The 21,130-nt window shown below is 33.7% G+C and overlaps 1 protein-coding gene across 2 annotated transcripts; it reads right to left on the bottom strand.

The window, feature by feature from the left end:
• Positions 1 to 1,409: 1,409 nt before the first annotated feature.
• Positions 1,410 to 7,235, bottom strand: LOC107878740 (calcium/calmodulin-regulated receptor-like kinase 1). 2 transcript variants are annotated; one of them, XM_016725844.2, is made up of 8 exons: positions 7,017 to 7,235; positions 5,658 to 6,028; positions 4,864 to 5,017; positions 4,080 to 4,206; positions 3,416 to 3,501; positions 3,120 to 3,191; positions 2,708 to 2,911; positions 1,410 to 1,984 (listed from the first exon to the last, which is right to left on the bottom strand). In XM_016725844.2, exons 2-8 carry the CDS (start codon positions 5,969 to 5,971, stop codon positions 1,649 to 1,651), a joined length of 1,293 nt encoding a protein of 430 aa, XP_016581330.2. In that variant the 5' UTR covers positions 5,972 to 6,028; positions 7,017 to 7,235; the 3' UTR covers positions 1,410 to 1,648. The 2 variants fall into 2 exon arrangements, with proteins under 2 accessions (XP_016581330.2, XP_016581332.2); XM_016725846.2 differs by lacking the exon at positions 7,017 to 7,235 and adding an exon at positions 6,797 to 6,984.
• Positions 7,236 to 21,130: the final 13,895 nt, after the last annotated feature.

Raw genomic sequence — 21,130 nt, 5'->3', positions numbered from 1 at the left:
TTCTTTTTTTGTTTTTTTTTTGTGGGGGGCAAATAGCGATTTAGGCTTCATATTACTAAGTTGTGCACTCTTCACTTTTGATGTCGTACCTATATTAGATTCTCCAAAAATATTCTACTTTTGGAGGATCCAACACGCATCTGCTCACATTTTTGATGATCTGAGCAACAGAGTCTATTATAGGTTTATTTCTGTTTAGGACCTTGTATAATTTAACTAAGCATAATTAACCTTTAAAAAACGTGTGATTTGATCTTTCAAATTAACAAAATCATTAATTTATCTACTTTAGTGCAATAAAATAAAATAAAAGTCAGTGACTATCTGTGAAATTACCCTAGACTCTTTTTAGTAGAGTTGCTTTCAAACTTTCAAGGTCCCCATGCATTGCAGACTGTTGTGCTATTTGCTTTGAACAAAGTTTTATTCAAGTTGCAATGAGACAACAAAAAGTTAAACTACTGCTACTTTTCTTGGACATACTTCCTGTTGGATTCCAATTTGAGATGCTTAGGAACTTGAATTTTGTACTCTCTTCGTTCACCTTTACTTGTTCAGTATTAAAATAGATATTCAATTTGAAAATTCAAGATATAATTTTATCATTTTATATTTTATCCTTATTGTTGACTACTAATCACTTTCGGTCCATTTCACCCAACAAAATTAAGTATATCACTTAAAAGATAACTTATCAAACATAAAAGAAAATATTTTGTACTAAACTATTGCCTCGCTTGATTCAATCCACGTACCCTTTAAACATCCCGTGTAAATTCAGCTGTATATTTTTTGGGTACACAACCAAGAGACAGACTAAAAATAAAAACTTAGAACAATTAAAATCATAAATATGTTCAAAGATTCAGCTAGGAATGGAAGACTAGAGGAACAATTCCACAATAGTATGTAGTCCAAATGACAGAAAATTCATTTCTAATCAATAACTAATCGATATTAGGGAAAATGACGTTGATATAAATTTGTCCAATCTTACAGGAGATACTCACTTGGTACCTATTGCCAGTAGAAAGTAGCAAGTATCTCGTGAAATTAGTCGAGTTACACATAAGTTGGCCCTGACCCAGACACCATGGTTAAAAAAAGAAAAAGAAAAGAGAATTCATATTCTCATCTGTCCTAGTCTTGGTGCACAAAGTTACTTGGTACATGTCTCGTGGAATTAATTGAGTTACACATAAGTTGGGCCAGACACCACTATATTAAAAGAAAAGAAACGCATATTTCTATCTGTCCTAGCACAGCATTAGTGGAATGTGCGCATAAGCGGCCCGAATACTACAATTATAAAAAGAAAAAGATAAAAGGGAATTCATATTGAAAGTGAAAAAGTGGAATACCAGAGGAGGGTAGAGAGGAGGAGAAAAGCGTTGATATGAACTATCATAGAAGTGAAAAAGGCTGATCTGGGATTTTCCCCCTTCTACCAATCATTTACCTTCCAAGCAAATTTACAAAAACTCTAACCAAAATTGGAAAGAGATGCTATCATACACCCAACTGTAACACACTACGTATCCCAATCGAACTCACCAAGACAAAAGTGTGTTGTAAATAAAGAACCTAACGACCTGACCAATTTTACAAGATGAAAGTAAACAAACAATAAACAAATGAAAGAACTGAGTTAAACTTCACACGAGTCAGCTATGCTGTCTATTGATTCTACACGTTGATGTCCAGAGGTTGGACTTCGATGATCTAGTTGTTCAACATTGATGGTAACCTCCTCTGTTGTTGCAGATGAAGAATGCGTGTGACGCTTTCTTTCGTGTCTAGACTTGATTATCCTTGACAGAACCTGCACACTGTCCCTCATGGAAGGTCGTTTCTTGGGTGCACGATTCACACATTTGTATGCAAGTGCTGAAACTTCATTGAGTTCTTGCAGATCATACTTCCCATCAAGACGGGAATCTGCAATTTCCTCCCATCCGCCTTTTCCATCTGTAGTCATGGCTGCCTACAATCATCAATACTGGATCTTAGTTTCGATTTGATTGAATAGGCTTCAGAAACATATGGACGATAAAAGAGGTGTCGGGGGAGAGAGAAGGGGTGGAGGGGTTTCAGAAGTTGCTCGACGTCACTGCTCTCTATACATGTGTCCCTAAAGTTAGGAGTAGTGGCATTTGGACGTGGTCTAATCCGTGCAACATTGATAAGCCAACCACAGATATGGACTACTGGATGCAGGAAACTTGCTTGGTTCTGTTCAATCTGTGAAACTGCTATTGCATTCTTTTACTACTTTCTCTTATTTGTAGAAAGAAACACCTGGTGAAGTTTTAGTCTCACTCCCTTCATAGTCCACCACCAGATTATCACCAATTGTGTAACAAGGTCCTTGCAAACATTTCCACTAAAGAACTCGTGCGACCAGAAATATGATACTATGAAGTCTGAACTATATTATGCAGTACAAGAATAAAGAGGGTAACATCTACCTAGAAGCAACATTCTTTTGCAAGTAAACACTATACAACATTCACATGATGAAGTCATCCAAGTACAACCAGGGAAAGGCAAAAGACCAAGCAAAGACATATATAACAATGTCATAATGCTATATGCTCAAGAAATCATGGATCTTTAAATCTCACAATATCATTGTTTTAAGAAAAGAAAAAGGACAAACAGAAGTCTCACATAACATAATGAGGGAAGAGTGAGAGAGAGATCTTACTAGTTCAATATACTCGCTAAGCCCCTGAAGAGGGTTTTTACCAGCAATAAGTTCGAATAATAAGACCCCAAAGCTGTACACATCGCTCTTCTTAGTGAAAGACCTAGTTGATATATATTCAGGATCAAGATATCCGAATGTTCCACGGATGTTGGATGCATGTTTACTGACCATTTCTTCCCTTGACAGCCCAAAATCAGCAACCTGTTTATTAAACCCAAGATTGCAGTTATGCTTAATACCATTAGCCCAACATGGCATTTACATTTTCGTTATGATAACTCAGAATGGTTACAATCTTCAGTAGGAACACCTCAAAAGCTGCCATTTCATTATTATCAAAACCAAAGAAAACGATTTCTTTTACTTTAATTTTGGAGAGAATATATATATATTTAGCAACTGCACATACCCTGGCTCTCATTGACTGATCCAACAAAATATTGGATGACTTAATATCCCGGTGTACAACTGAAGGAACTGCCTGAAAAAGGAAAGAACAAAGAAGAAAGAGGTGAGTTAATCAGCAATATATGGTAGCAGGAGAGTCACCAGTAGGACACACATTATTCAGAAATTGAGTTCATCCAAAATGTATTTTGTATGTGAATGGTATTTTGAGCTTATTTCAAGGATTTGTGATACAGAGGAGAGATTAGTTATTAATCATGTGTCAGCAATTAAGTGCGAATTACGGCAAAAGCTTACCCCGTCATGAAGATACTCTAAGCCCCTAGCCACATCCAGAGCAATTTGAACTCTCAAATCCCAGCGCAATGGTTCAAGTTTTTCATCTGTCAATGTAGTTCCGTAGTTAAAATACTAACATATTATCGTACATGTGAGAGGTTATCCTGGATGCAAATATCTGGCTACACTACCATATTTTACATTACTATGAAAACTTTGATTTCATGAGTACATATGCTAGTCAAAAGACCAATGTCAGAGTATCATGAATCTCACATAACACAAAGAAGAATTTCCAATTTGAGGTGGTAGGATATCTTCTAATAGTCACATAAACAATCCCTAGCATCCAGTGTTTGTGCAACCACAAGTGACAGGAACCAGCAGCACTAAACTGGACAATAGGGGTCCTTGCTATAAACTGATCAAATAATAGTTAGCGCTAATTTACACTGCTAGAACATACAATAGGTTAGCACAAGACTGACTACACCCAAAACTTGCTTTTGGTGGCAGTAAACTTCTAAACACACTAATCTAGTTTACCCATATAAATATAGTTCGGCATATCCAATCAGAGAAATTTTTAAAATTTTAGAATGTTGCAGGAAAATGCCTAGCCCCTCTAAGAATTCTTTTTCTCTTGCCACTAAATCATCAAACAGAGTTCTCAATAGCATACCATACAAGTGAGAAGCCAAACTGCCTCGGCTCATGTAAACATAGATAAGCATATGCTGACCCTTCTCTGCGCAATATCCAACTAAATTCACCAGGTTTCTATGATGTAGCCTTCCCAGTAAACTGACCTGTGGAAATGAATGAAGCTGGAAGTCAATTTATTTTATAAAAAAAAAAAAAAAAAAAAAAAACACTTACAATATACAACGTAGTTCAACTATTACAGCATAAAACTTACGGTTAGCACAAAAAACAAATAAAGAGATGAGGCTCAGAAAATATCTAGAATCCTATCGGATGAAAGGTTTTGTTAACTTAAAAATGATTGGATTTGCCTAAACTCTTTTTAGTGTGCTGTGAAATTTAGAGAAAACATTGTTCATGTTTGGAGGGTACATCAATTTCCTGTCCCCACTTGCATAGGATCAGTTGCAAGCACTTCACCAGATACTGAATCAAAATATGAGGGTAGTTGGTAATATACCCTTCTCTTTTTGTCTGAAAACCAGATATTTTTTAAAGATCTCTTGTTGTATAAGTGATATCTCATGATTTAAGTTAAACATTTTAACAAGGCACAAAAAGTAAGTAAATTTATTTAGCATTTCCCACAACTATACCATATTTTATCAACTGGTTATTCGGTGAACTGGCCTTTCCATATGTGAACTTATAGCTTGCTCGACATGGTTGTCAACATTTACAACAAAGTTTTGAGCAAGTTGACTTGTCAAACACATGGGAAAATCATCCTGAAAAGAATTCATCAGTAATGTTTAGAGTACCTCGGTTTGGAATTCTTTCTCTCCTTGTTTGGAATCAGTTGCAAGTACTTTGACAGCAACCATCTCACCAGTAGACATCTGAGCTTTATAAACAGAACCATAGGCCCCTTGTCCAATCAATGTGGTGAAGTTGTAGGTTGCTCTCTGCAAATCCCTGTCCATGAGTAGTGTATGGTCATTGTCTCAATTTTGAATCACAAGCATTAAAGCAGGTAGTCATGGCTGTAAGATGCAAAGTTTATTTACTGAAAAGTGCAATTTATGTTAAATAGCACGAAAAGAATTGCAAGACATGCGGCAAAGTAATGAATCAGACACATTAATACGATATTACAATGAGTCAAAGATGCAGGTCGTGCTACTTTAGAATGTTCCTAATTTCGCACATCGTCTAAACAGTACACTGTTCGGAATTTTGAAATGGAAAAACTAAAAAGTAACCCGACATTGGATGGACAACATTTGAAGTTGTACGGTCAAACGACAGTTTCTGTGATAAAGACAATAAAAAAGAATGGCTCAAATCTGCTATTGCAGGTTCTGTAGGGACAAGTGCTACTATGAAAGGTGAAGTTTGGATTCCGTACGATCCTTCCATTTTATTCTACTTCCGGTGATTGAAACGACTATAATAATCTAAATACTGATTTTAAACAAGCTCGGCAGTGATAAATAATAGTCATAGCAAAACTGCCCAAGTTCATCATCCCTTTTCACAGACAATGGGAGAGCAGTAGATTCAAAACCAAACTAAGAAGTTGCAAAACTCTTTCCAGTTTGTCAAAGATACATACTTGTAGGAGTACTCGAGTATACCAGATGCAGAAACCACATTCGACTTCCTGACGCTCCCAAGCCACAAGGACATGCCATTCTGGATAGACTTTGGCGATTCAGTACCGATTGAGGAGTCTGATAATACTGTACATGTATCAACACCATTTGCACGAATAGGAACGGTGGCAGCCCTCCTAGAACTACTATTCCCTATCTGAGGACGTCTCCTATGGTACCTCCTAAAGCAGACAAATGCAGTTATAGCTAAAAGAACTCCGATCACCACTCCAATTGAGATTCCAATAATTAACCCATGTGACTCCTTCTCCATCTCTTCTGTAGCACTTTGATTTTCAGCTACCTAAGCATTCGTCCCATCAAGACATCGCTGTAAGAAAAATAAAAATCGTTAACTTCTTGAACTTGGTGGCTCAAGCACTTTTTTGCACTCAAAAGTCAAGAGGTAAAAAAAAAAAAAAAAAAAGAACAAGTACAACAACTTCCAACAATCCAAACTAGTTGAGATCATCCATATGAATACTCAATATCCATTTAGTTCAATCCGGACTAATTTCATCCCAATACAATAGTCAAAAAATATAATAAACAAAATTTTAATCCTAAAACAGATCTCCATTCTCATTGGTATAAAGAGAATCGTGAGGGAAATCTTAGTAGCTCAGTCAATTGGCTACTCTGAACTTTCACCTTGTTACCGAGAGTTCAATTCCCACCCTGTGATTCTCTCTAAGGACAAAATTAATCAAATAAATTATATCCAGAAAGAAAAAAAAAAAAAACCATGCTTTAAGAGATAATTGCAAAAGATAATCCAGCTCAAAATTTAAATTAATTCTAACATGCCTCCCACTAATGCTCCAAGAGACACAATAAACTGCAATACAACACACAATTTTCCGTTTTCATTATTTTTCCAAACAGAGCAGCGTATAAACAGAAGCTCTAAATCAAGATTTGGTCAAAAAACGCCGATAAAATTGACAGTTTCAACTTGACCAAAGATGAAAAGAATCAACCCAGCTTACGACTATTCAAGCAGGCAGCCAAAAAGAAAAAAATAATCTATAAATACACGCAGTTCATACATGATTAAAATTATAATTTTATATACGTATACAGTAGATGTTAAACGTACTTCCACTTTCATATTTTGAACCTCAAAATTTTGGCTACGTCACTGTCACAGATTCCTTTTTGCACGTACAGTTATGAACAGACAAACTAACAGATCAAAAGAATACAAATTTCGAGAAAGTAGAATACTAGTACAGATCAAAAACTAGTGAGAAAAAAAGTAGAAAAGGATATTGAAAAAAGAGCAAATTTTCAGGCAAAAAACTGTACATTCATTGTACCTTTGAGTGAAGCAAGTTAACAAAAGCGTGATGAAAAAGGATTTTGCCACGTTGTGAAGGAACAAAAAGGGAAGGAATTTAATTAAGACCGTGTTTGGGAATTATTGCAGAGAGAAAAAAATGAATTGCAGAATGGCAAAGAACAGAAGTGTGTTCTTGGCAACTGGACTTGTTCTAACATTTACTTTTGAGAGAGAAAGAGAGAGACTTAAAACGCGCGTGATGGATGATTATTATATTGCATTCCCATTATGCCCTTTACTTTTTGATACTTAATATTTATATTGAAGTTAGACTAATTAATATTTTGATTATTGATCAAAAATTCTTGATGATTCAATTTATCACTTTTATCGTCCTTTGGAGAAATATGGAATATCCCAATCTGGGAATAGAACGGCAATTTTACGTTTTTTACTTCTTCAGGTAGGGCTGGACATAAAATACGAAAAATTAAATTACCTTAAACTAAAAAATTTGGTAATTGTATTTAATGATTTGGTATTTGGTATGATATTTAGGAGAAAAATTTTAATATTTTGATATTCGGGATTGGATTTGATATAAAATATTAATATCGTTTGTTATTTGGTATTTATCGAATATCGAATTATTATATATATATATATATAATACGATATGTCTAACTAATTCCATAGACAATAGTACTTCCTCCGTCTCAAATTTTCTAATTTGATTTTTCATTTTACTTTACCTTTTTCATTAATCAAGAAGAAACAAAAAAAAAATTATGTTTTACTCTTTGCATTAATTACTTTTTCTTCAAATTAAAATGTAAACACCATTTAATAGGGGCAATATGGTAAACTAGCTATGTTATTAATTATTTTTCTTAATCAATATTTCATCTCAATTTAGAACGGGTAATTTGGGACGGAGGGAGTATTAATCCTCCCAAAGAATCTCTTAAACATTGGTAATATATTCATAAAAACACACAAAAAAGAATACTAAATAGAGTTTCTATTAAATATACTCTTTGAAGCTTAAACGTAGTTTGTACATCTCCTATTTTAATATGGTATTACCAAATACCATACCGAATCAAAGTTTAATTTACCAATTACCGAATTATCAAACTGATGTTTACAAGTATGTTATGTGGTATCTACTCTCAGATATCGATTACCAAATTATCAAATCCAAATTTTAAAAATATCGAATCGAATACCAAATGTCCACCCTTGAGTGCAGGATAAGTCCAAGCCTCCAAGGGCATAGGATAGATTTGGCTAAAGCTTCCTATTAAGAATTTTTTTATACTCTTGAATCAAACTCGATAAGAGAGAGTTGCTTGGATGATAAACATCCCTCATTTTCAACTTGAGTTCGAGTTATCAAGAGAACAAAAAAGTGTGAGAGCTTCCGAGAGAGAAAATAAAATAAAATTTCTAATTAAGGAAAAAGCAGCTAGCTCGTTCAATACATCACATTATTTGGTGGTTCCTCAGTTTTATATGCTGATTTATAATTAAGACAATACACACGTCTTTTCTTTTTCTTTATCTTTATCTTCTTCTTTTTTTCCTGTTATTATGATAGATTAAATAGAATAAATGATGTTCTAGCTACTTTTGGGACTAGCATTATTTTTCTTGTGTTATAAGTAATAGGGATTGAGAGAGACAACATTTCTTCCTTTTAACTTGTACATGCAATTTTACTAATCCCATATTGCATAGAATTCATTAAAGAAAATATTTCATTTTAAAAATTTTAATCAAAGCCTTCTAATTAAGAAATATACAAATCTTATTCATTTTTCCTTACGGAAAAAGATAAACTTTTCACGACTTTTCATTTTGACGATTTATCATGATAAGGTTTTTCACCTTTGATAAATACATTGACATAAAGTGAGATGTCTAATACGTTTTATTTTTTCTATTTTAATTTATGTAATATTTTTCTAAATTTTGTTTTAAAAAAATATCACCTTTTTATAGTGAGAACTAAAAACTATTCTCCTTGAAAGTTTCCATTTTATCTTTTATGAACGATTTGTAGCTATACAAATATATGTAAGATTTGTTTAAATCATAAATTTCATAAATGTTCCTTTTATTATTAATTTTGTGTTAAATTAAATAGTACATAGAAACTGAGACTAAGGAAGAAAAAACGGCCTTCAAAATATACAAACGAAAAGATGTCATAAGTTTAGAGGTTGTTTATTAATTTGACCTTTCTATTGTCTTTACTTATTGTTAATCAACTATGTAGACAGAATTTGTGTAATCATATTTAACTTTTACAAGTACACATAACCTCTTATCATCAATAGACATGTGTGTGCATATAATTATTAAGTTAACTAATTAATAGATATATTTTACTTTATTAAATTACTTAACTAATACTTAACTATGGTAAATTTGATATGCAATTTTTAGGATTACTAATTTGTAACAATAACAACGGATAGTTTTGTCAACATATTTTGTTTTTCCCCTCAATATTAGTGTTGCAACGTAACACTTATTTTGAAGTTTCAAAAAGTTTGACATGACATTTTATGGCCCTAGATGAATAATAAACAAATGAAAAAATAAAAACAAAGTTATATTGAAAAAACAATGACCGCCAAATAAATTCAAAGCAAAAAACACTTTTATATGAATTTGAATTAGAAAAATTAAAAAGCTCTTTGAATTTTATTTATTTTATGTTCTTTTCTGTTCTTTTCTCTTTTTATTACCTGACATAATATGTGGTAGCAATGGTTCGTATTGTGTAATAACATACATTTTAAATAGATATATTTTATAGGAAAGTCCGGTTTTAATGTTAGATATTATAAAAAATGTACTATTCCGGAAAACTATTTTAATTTTCATCAATTTTTTTTTTTTTAAAATAAGATATCTTGGCTCACTTATGAGAGAAAAATAATAATCTTTCTTATGATAATCTTGACGTTTAACTTCATGTTACTGATAATTAGCTCCAACTAATCAACAAACTTACACGTTATTATTAGATATTTTAGTACTTAAAAGTTTCATACGGTGGTAGAGTCAAGGTTTTAAGCTTATGAATTTAAGATTTTAGTCTTATTATTAATTTCTAAATTAATAATATATTCATATTTATTGAATTTCTTAAGATAAATACAAGACTTGAATCAAAGTTAGTGGATTCGGCTTAACCTGCAATGTTCACTCTAGCTCCTCCCTTGGTTTCATAAAAATATCTCCAATTTTTCTAATATTAGTATTAAACTATGTATATCTATTTCAGAAAATGACTTTCGCTTACCACATTTACTATGATTAATAATCTTGTCTTTTTTTCTTTTTTTTTAAGTAAACCTTACTATCAAAATTACATTAAGTCATGTCAACCCTCACCAACCCATTTATCTAAATTATCAAACATCAAGTATCCCTTAAAATATCTTTAAATATTTACTACATAAGTTCAAATATGAAGTATCCAAACTATACTAATAAAGTACAAAGTTAATTAACCCATCGACATGAACCTACAAGGATTAATTCTAATTAATCTAAAAAAAAGTTGGTATATGCATGTTGTGGTTGTCTTTTATGCCACACATTAATTGCCACCCATATATATTGCCTCTGCTCGTGATTTTCCTTGCACGAATTTCCACGTAAATTTGTGTGTTCTTGTGTTTCTTTTGCTTGTGGTTTGCTTATTTTCTGCTCGATCATAACATATGTATACAACAATACTCTATGAACATTCAACTATTCATATACCTTAGACATGTTATAATTGTGGATGAATTGCTTGGAGCATATCTTAAAGAATTTAGGATAATGATTTTTTCATAGCCTGTATAAACACAGCTTACTTGATATATTTGTAACGTCGTTCATTAAGAAATAATAAAAGTTGGTGACTGACCGTAAATTTTCTTTTTTTTTGAGAGTTTCCCCCGTAAAATTGTATGTTATTTTTTATTTTTGGTTATTATTGTTTTCATAAACTGTCGTCTCATAATGTCTACGAACTAAAAATGAATTGGCCCTCTTTCAACCCATATTATAAAGACCAAAGGCATCGATAGACACTCAAACTTGCTGTCAAAATTTACTTAGACCCCTCAATTAAGGCATGTTCCTATCAAGCCCCTAAATCCCCCACATTTTGTTTCAATTGGACTTTTTTTGACAATCAACTATAAATTTAAAGTGTGTGAATTACACTCGCGGTAATGTGGCAATTTGACAAATAAAATAATGACACGTGGCTATATGAGTATAAAAATTATTTTAGAATATATTAAATTAAAAAAATTATTTTAAATTTAAAAATTTAACTCTTCTTCTCCATCTTCATTCTTTTCTCCATCTTCACTCTTCTTCCCCATTTTCACTCCATTTTCGGGAATATTATTCCGGCAAGTCTCGTTCTTCCTTCTATAGCTAGCAATATGAACACAGATTCAGTTGGGTAATTTCAAAAATGACCCAAGGCTACATAATCTATCAATCCAAAAAAATCACTTTTAACTGAAATTCGACACGTAAAAGTTAGTGTTTAGGCAAATCAGATTTGCGAAATCCATTGATTTTTAGAGTTAGTTTGTGTCTCCCTTTATCATAGTCAACAGTAGCTTGTTTTTTCTTGTCAAGGATTGTAATTTTTTTTGTTTTTGTTGTTGGATTTTTGTTAGTTTAAGTTGTAATGAAATGGGGTTTGAATGTGGAACTTTGTATGGTGGAAGCCATGAAAAAAAAAAAAGCTGAACTGAATTAAAGAAGCTGAACTTTAAAAAAAAAAATTAGTTCGAAGATTCTTGATTATGAGTTTCATAATTGAAAATTGATGAATTAAAGAAGGGAAATTGATTTGCGTTTTGAATGACTTGTAGTGGGATCAAGAAAACGGAGAGGAAGAAGATAAGAAGAAGATGATGACTTTTTTTAAGAAGACGATGGGGGCGGGTGGGTATGAAGAAGACGACGAAGATGGGGGGTTTTCTTTTTTTTAAAAATAATTAAGAAGTTATAATAATTAAAATTAATAAAATAATTTAAATATAAGTTTTTTAATTAAAAAATATTATTTATTCTATTATTAAAAAAAAATTAAACCGTCAGTGCCACTTGGCACGTTTTTATTTGTTATTTAGGCAAAAAATCATGCTTCACGCGCCTCTAGTGAGTGAAAAACACGTGCAATGCCATGTAGGCAAAAAATACCCAATTGGAACAAAATGCGGGGGGTTTAGGGGCCTGATAGGAACATGCCTTAGTTTAGGTATCTAAGTGAATTTTGGCAACAAGTTTGAGTGTCTATCGATGCTTTTGGCCTATTATAAATTTGGTTTAAAATATCACCACTAGATGTACTATACCATTTCAAAAAGGTCAAACCCATCGACAAACCCTCAAACTTGTCCCGAAAATTCACTTAGACCCCTCAACTAAGGTTTGTACCTATCAAGCACCTCAACTGCTTAAATTGATACCTATCAGACACAAAATGCTGATTTGGTAAGGAGAGTGTACACTCTCCTTGGGCGCGTGAGTTGAAGAAAAAATATTATTTTACTTTTTTTTAATTAAAAAACTTATACTTTTATTACTTTATTAATATAATTTTAATTATTATAATTTTTTAATTTTAAAATAAAAAAGAAAAAGAAAAGAACAAACCCCCATCCCCCTCCGTTCATCGTCTTCACTGCCCCCCGCGAGCGTCATCATCTTCACTGCACCCTGCCCCACCCCAGTTCATCATATTCAATCCCCACCCCGTCATTGTCGTCTTGACACACACCTCGTCGTCTTCTTCATAACAAAGAAAAGCAAGATCTAACAATATTTTCAACTAATCCCATCTCCGGAAAATCAAGAAACCCAGAATTGAGAAAACAGCAACACTGCCAATCACGCGATGGTAACGACAAATTCTTCCTGCTATCCGCAGATAGATTATTAACAAAATTTTGTGTCGAATATCTCAAATAACATCCCGTAATTAAAGCTCTGGCGTCTCTGCTCGAAAAACACCCTTTGAAATTTCTACTTGCTTTGTCCAAACATTCTCTGCAACCTTTATTACTCAAAGTTTTTCAACACTGTGTCAATCCATAAACTCCATTCAAATGCATCGATGCATAACCACTGTTCACCACCGTTATCTCCGTCAATTTGTCAATCAAATTTCCAGCTAATGCGTCAATAATCATCTAATTGATTGTTTGTTTGTTGGAATTGGATAAAAATTTATCATCTTCATCTATTTCTCCATTGAAGGTGTCATCTCCATCATCTAACTCCATTGAAGAACAGCAATTGAGTGCTTTGGTTTACTCGTGGCAGAAATTACTATTGAACAAGAATGAAAATGTCGACATTGTTGCTGCGACTATGTGTGTGTGTGAACTCTGTATGTGTGTGTGAACTGTGTGTGCGCGAGGGGGTGTGAAGATAACGACTGTGGAGGAGTGTTGTTGCTACTCTCTATGTGTGTGTGAATTGTGTATGTGCGAGGAGGAGGGGGTGCGAAGATGACGGCTGTGGAGTGGGGAGGGGGGGTCGAAGATGACGACTGTGGAGGGGGGGTTGCGAAGATGACAACTGTTGAGGGGGCGTGTTTTGTTTTTTTTCCTTTTTTTTAATTAAAAAATTATTATTACATAGATATTTAAATAGAAATATTGCTAAATCAGCAATTTCATCTTTTAATTTTTTTTGCCACATGTTTTTTTTCAATTGGCCCTTTTTGTGTGTTGCACACACTTGAGCCTTTTGCTGATTGGGCAAAAAAATGCTCAATTGGAACCAAATTGGGGGGTTTAGGGATTTAATAGGCACAAACCTTAATTTAAGGGCCTAAGTAAATTTTAGGGACAAGTTTGAGGGGCTATCGATGGGTTTGGCCTTTCAAAAACGTTATTATATAATTAAGTACTAGTTTTGTAGCAAGAATTTTGTTGAGAAATTTAAAATAAAAAAAGTAAACAGATGAAAAAATTAAACAAAATTTAATATATAGCATATATGTATACACACACTTTTATTTAAAAAAGTTTGACCTATTCAATAATTTCTTGATTAATATTGCTTAGTCATAATCTTAAGGGGGCCGACGTTTGATTATAGCAATTTTAATGGTACTATTAGAAGTGATAAGAGTGTTTGGTCTGACTTATCAGGACTCTTAATCTGCATTTGCAATTAATATACCATATATTTTTTAAAATGTTTGGAAATGCAATAGATATAAAATAAATAAATTGTAGATATTGATGGTTAATGAGTTTAGAAGAAATATCAATGGCAGTAATCAACCGTCAACCAAACCAACCAAGTTGAATTTGACAGTATTTCCGTTCATCTTTATTTATCCACTTTACTACTGATACAGAGATTAAAAAATTGTAAATGATAAAGGTAATTTTATCATAATACTCATTGAATATAATAAATTTAAATAAATCTCATTTAATGCTAAAAATAAAAGAAATAGAAAGAGATAAATTATTCATTAATTTTATAAACTAAATAAATATTATTAAATATTTAAAATAAAAAAATAAAGATGGACGAAGACCTAGATTAGAAATGAAAGAAAAAAATTAATTTCAAAGACGACAAGATATGGCATCCATTGGACAGCTTCCACACGTTGGACCATGTTTGAGTACGTCTAAGAAGAAAATTAATACTAATATTATTGGAGACTTTATATTTCTTGGATGTGAAAGCTTCATTATTTATTTATTTTTCTTTTTCCAACTATAGACGTCATGTGTGTGTTTAATGGTTGGTTGGAATTTATCTAATCCTAATTGTCTCAAACTTAATTAGAAGTTGACTAGGAGATTACTTTTTAACCTAGAAAAGAAATCCAGAACCAAACATAAGAACCTTTCCGATTACTACTTCCGTTCATCTTTATTTATCCATTTTTCTAAATGAACAAGTAAAGATGGACGAAGCAGGTATATAACTATATGTCAAAATAAGATATATTACCCCATAATGATGCGGTCTAAGTTCTAACACACTAATAGGATAATTGTCATCAATCAGTGACTTCAAATGTGGTTCGTTTTAATCTTCCGCTACACGAAGAGCCTACGAGTTAATTTTAAATATAAATTTAATGCAAAAAAAAAAAACTTAAAATTTGGAGATGAATATATAGTTTTATATATAGTGAATGCATGTGGAATTGTGTATGGAACTTTTTGTATATCTCTTAATTTTAACAATTAGAGAACTGAAGAAAACGTGCATTCAGCTAGGTATGTGTGTGATTGATAATAAAAATCTCTTTGGATCTAAAATCTTAAGACGTGGAGGAAAGTCTTAGTCACATCAAATAACTCATCAAGATTCATGAATTTAGCATCAAGTTCTAAAATTAAATGTGCAATTACAAAATTGCATAAATAAATATAATAATAAATAAATAAATAATGAAATAGACTAAATAAAGAGGTGGGGTATATCAACGTCAACTAATTAAGGAGAACATGCTACCGAACCAGCAGAATGTTGTGACGGGATGTGTCCCTATAAATATATCGATTTGATTTATCATTAAAGCAACAAAAAGGGTCTTACAAGTGCTAACGATAAAGTTATTGTAATCTGATTAGTAGAGATTAGATTATGAATTCGTGTTGTGAATATATACCGTCTATTATAGTGTTCTTTTTTACAATTAGTGTATAGCGAAAATTTAATGCACCAAGTTATCTTAATTATTATTATAATTATTATTAATTTAAAGAAAAACTTTGAATCGTAAAATAATTATCATGTGGGTCAGAAGATCACGAGTTTAAACTTCAAAAATAGCTTCTTATAGACAATTATGCAAGATAAGATTGCATACGATAGTCCCTTGTGGTCCGATTAAATTATGTTACATAAATTAGGCCGAATGAAGTATTTATTAAAAGGACCAGCAAAGAATGTGATGCAACGAATGGGGCTGCTCCTTCCTTAATCAGAGGTCTTGGGTTCGAGCTCTAGGTATGAAAAAATCCTTGGCAAGAAGCATTTTCCTCGAATGGGGCCCTACCCAGTGCGAATTTAAATTAGTTGAATTTCAATACGGATACTGAACACCGAATGAAAAAAAAAGAAATATTTATTAAAAGGAATGGGGTGGGTGGGGGTGTATTGTCATGACTGTTTGATAAAGAGGGGACCAAAGTGAAAGCCAACTGCCCAAAATTCCGCCGCATGCCTTTAAAAGCCGTAACGCGGATTCTTGAACTATTGCAAATTGCGATAAGCTCTTTAACATTAGCTCAAAAGAGTAATTTGTGGTTCAATTCAACAATCCAGTTTTTGAAAAATTATTTTATTTTAATAAAAAAAATAAAAATTAAAGTGTTTGATCATGAAAATTTCAAATACAATTTGAAATTATATTTTAAAATAAATATTTTTTGAAAGAGATAAATCACAAAAAAAATATAAACTATATCAAAATTATTTTTAAAAAAATGAAATACATATCTAAAACTGTTTCAACAAAAAAAAATAATTAAAGCCACATAATACAATTAGATAAAGTCAACTTTTATATGATGAACTATTATATGTCCTCAAAACACAAGTTTGTATAAAGTGTGACTTTTATTTATTTTTTTACTTTTGATTTGAGTATTTAAATATTTACCAATCATATAAATTAGAGATTTAATAAGAAAAAATCATTTTACTTTTTAAACTTTATAGATTTACGCCTAATTTGCACCTTACATTTAGGAGAGCGCCCCATTGCTTAGGCTTACGCCTCAAATTTTGGGGCATTCGCCTTTCGATATTTTCACCTTATGCATCGAGACTTTTTTGGCTAAACCTAACCTCGAGATGACCCCAAACTGCCTTTTAAATCACTGCTAAATATACAAATCAAATTAGATTAGACATGTTGGCTTTATTAATTTTGGTTATATTTTGTTTGTTTCTTATTCCATCCTTGGATATGAGAGGTTGGGTATTTAATAATTGATTCGTTCCCCTTTTTTGTTAACTATACTAAAAATATATTTATACTTTTAGCAGGAAAAATATAAATTTTTATTATTTTTTTATATTTTATCTTTAACGTTAATTACTTATTCTTCATATTATTTTTTAAGACTACATCAACTAATATGGTCTTGGATAAAATACTCATATTAATCATTATTCTATAAGGAGCGTGTAAAGTTCAAAGTACATAAGTAAAAGTAAACTGGGAAGTGTGTGTTACACTGATAATATATATTTTTTTTGGTTAAAAAGAAGATTCATTGAAATTTAAGGTGGGGGGTATGCCCCTTCTAAGCGAAGGAGTTAAAATAGAATTGTTTGGGGCCACATCCCGGCCCTGTAGGAGAATCGAAGTAGTCTTAATTGTACGATGTGAGGGGGTTTCCTCATTGTCTAGTAGTGCATGACTAGTAGCAAAATGTGGCATATGCCAGAAAAGCATGGGTGACTTGATTCTTCTGCACTTAGTACCTTCCTTGGCTAGTATGTCCGCTACTGTATTCGCCTCCCTGAAGATCTTGAGTATAGTGGCCTGTGTTTCCGCCATTAGCAACCTGCACTCATTGAGTAAATTGTGATAGGAGGGATGATCATTGTTAAGCAATTGGAGTATAACAGCAGAGTCTGTTTCTACACAGAGGTTTTGTACATTGTGAGTTTTGGCAATGGTTAGACCATGCCACAAGGCTAACAATTCAGTCATAACAGGAGTAGTGTGAGAGAAGCGCCTATGGTAACCAAGGATCCATAGTCCATTGTGATCCCTTATCACTCCTCCAATCCCCCTAATGCCAAGATTCCTAAGTGTTGAACCATCGATGTTGAGTTTTAGCTATCCACCTGGGGGAGGGATCCATCTAACAAAGATGGATATGAAAGTGATGGTATTGGTGCGGGCCTTTCTAGAAAGTAAGCTGAATTCAGTGGCCAGGGAGATGGCCAAATCAATAGAGATGTGGTTCGTCTTATTGTTGAAGGTGTTGTCATTTCTATTGAGCTAGATGACCCATAGACAGTAGGGTAAAAGAGTACCCCAAGTAAGCCATTTGTTGAAGGGTTTTCCTCTTAAATTTTGCCAAACAACTTCTCAGTTAGCTGCAAGAATATTGGGCCAAATTTGGGTAGGCTTGAATTGGGCATGATTAGAGAGGGATTTTCAGAAACGCTTTACATCTGGACAAAGGAAAAAAATATGGTCAGCATTTTCCTCTTGGTCTTGACATAGAAGGCATTGAGGGTTGATGAGGATACCAATGTGGCTCAGGTAAGAGTTAGTAGGGAGTCTATTGTGAGTGAGAAGCCAGAAGAAGGTTTTTATTTTGTTAGGGGTATTTGCTTTTCAGACAATGCAGAAAAGTCTATTGGTTTGAAGACAATTCCCCTGCTCTCTAGGGAGGTTATACATGCTACCAGTGCTAAAAAGCCCAGTACTGGTCAGCCCCCAAATGGGTTTATCCTCAGCAGTTGAGGCAGAAGGAATGGGAGTGCTAAGAATAATCTCCTTTATGTGCTGAGGTATCGGAAGAGAAATGAGGGAAAAGTCCCAGCTTCCATTATTGTGTATGGCTTAGACAGTGATGTTGGTGTCAGAAATGGTTAAGGCATCAGATATGAGGCTCCTAATGCTACCAAAGTGAGGGATCCAGCTATCTAAAAGGAACTTCACAGTATTCCCATTGTTAACTCTCCAACTCATCCCCTTGCCACAGTAAGTCCAGCCCTTAAGCATATTTTTTGAGGTTCTTGAGGCCAGAGTGATACAGCTGTTATGGTATTTAGAGGTGAGCACTCTACCCCTCAGGCTTGTGGGGTTGTTATAGAGTCTCCAAGCAAGGTTAGCATGCATAGCCTTATTTCTAGTTTCACTCTTATGAAGTCCTAAACCATCCTTTTTCTTGGTACTAGTAAGGGTATCCTAACTAAGGAGGTGAAGTTTTTTTTTTCTCAACACAGCTACCCCAGACAAAGTCTCTTTGCACTTTGTTGATTTGCTTATGGATTTTGGCTGGAAGCTTGATGTATTGCATGAAGTGGGTGAGGATGTTGCTAAGGGTAGATTTAGCCAACACAGTTCATCCTGTCATGTTTAGAAATTTGGTTTTCCAACCAGCAAGCCTAGATTTCATATTATCAAAGATGAACTGGAAATCGTTGTTCTTAGGCTTGCTGTGAAATATTGGAAATCCAAGGAATTTGCCAAAGGAATGGCTAGGCTGAATATGAAGGATTTGGGCACACAGATCAACATTATTTTGGCTGCAATTGTTAGAAAAGATGACTTTGGACTTTGTATTATTGATTATTTGTTCGGATAGGGAGCAGAAAATCTTTAGAATTCTAACAATGGTGTTGCAGTTGGTAGGGTTGGCTCTGGCAAGAAGGGTGAGGTCATCAGCAAAGAAGAAGTGTGAGATCCTAGGTCCACCATTAGTGATGTTAATAGGGTTCCATCTTTTGGCACTAAACTCAGCTTCAATTTTCCTTGATAACCTCTCCATGCAGAGGATAAATAGATAGGGTGTCATGGGGTCTCCCTGTCTAATGTCTCTAGAAGGGTTAAAGTAGTCAGTTCTGGAGCCATTCACAAGTATTACAATGGAAGAGATGGTCACACAGGACATAATCAGCCCAAATAATAGGGGTGTCTTTAATGAAGGACCATTTAATTTTATCAAAGGCTTTTTCGAGGTCAATTTTGAGAAACATATTAGAATTTTCCCCTTTATCTTATTAAAATGAGAGTTATATTCCTGGATGATTAAAGCATGGTTCGAAGTCAACCTATTAGATAGAAAGCTAGCTTGGTTAGGACCAATTAAGGAGGGTAGGTAGGGCTTGATTCTATTGACAATTATTTTGATAACAAGCTTATAGGAAGTTTTACAGAGGCCTATGGGTCTATAGTTCCTCAGACTGGCAGCATTTTTACATTTAGGAATGAGACATACCAGGGTGATATTATTCTCAGAGGGCATTCTGTTAGATGTCAACACTTCTTTACAGAATTGGATGGTCTTACCACCTACCAAATATTTTTAGAAGAAGACAGGGTGAAGGCCATCAGGGCTAGGGGATTTGAGAGGTTTGAATGACTTGATAGCAAGAATGATTTCAGAGTCTCTTAATGGGGAATCAAAAATGGTTCTATCAATCTCAGAGAGAATGTTGTGGTTGTTGTCAGGGACAAATTGGCTATTAGGGCTACTGGTGTGGCTAAAGGTGAAGATGTCCCTGAAGTGGTTAAAGATATGGCTGTGAATATTTACTTCCCCTTTGATATGGTTTCCAGCCTCATCTTCCAGCTCAGAGATCTTATTCCTCATTCTCCTATTGATGGTGGAGGCATGAAAGAAAGAGGTATCGACATCACCATCTGTCAGCCATGTAATTCTGGACTTAGTTTTCCAGTAGTCCTCCTCACATCTGAGTAGTTCTTTATAATCACTGAGGAGCTCATTCTCAAGATTATGGAGGTAGGAACTAAAGTGGTAGTGAGGGGAATTTTGGAGTCCATCTAATCTAGCAAAGATAGTGTTGAGCTTGACAAAGATATTTCCAAAAACGATTTTGTTCCAGTGAGACACAGTGGTATGGAAAGTGGAGATAGTTTGTCTTAAAGAGTTGGGTCCCATGAAGCATTCTTTAACCAAGCCTTGGAAGGATTGGTGATTGCACCATATGGATTCAAATCTGAAAGGTTTTTTGGTAGTCCCCCTGCAGCGACTGGAAAGGGACAGAAGGATGGGGCAGTGATCAGACTTAGTTCTAGGGAGGTAAGTGATAAAAAAGTTAGGGTGGTGGTTTATCCAGGAGGTATTGGCCACATATCTATCTATTCTCTCCTGGATAAGGCATCTCCTATTTCGGTATCTCTTATTGATTCAGGTGCATTTGCACCCACTAAAACCTAGGTCAACCATGCCACAACAATTTAGGCAGTTCCAAAAATTATTAACCCTATTATTATTAATGGGAGTACCACCTAATTTCTCATTGGCCCCAAGGACTTTATTGAAGTCACCACCCATAAGCCAATCACCAGAAAGGTTTTTGGCTATTTTACATAGATCTTCCCAGAGGAGGAGTCTATTGTTAAGGTCAGGACTAGCATAG

The sequence above is a fragment of the Capsicum annuum genome, chromosome 7, assembly GCF_002878395.1.
Source record: "Capsicum annuum cultivar UCD-10X-F1 chromosome 7, UCD10Xv1.1, whole genome shotgun sequence".
NCBI classification, from domain to species: Eukaryota; Viridiplantae; Streptophyta; class Magnoliopsida; order Solanales; family Solanaceae; genus Capsicum; species Capsicum annuum.
This window is presented reverse-complemented; position numbering and strand designations above follow the sequence as displayed.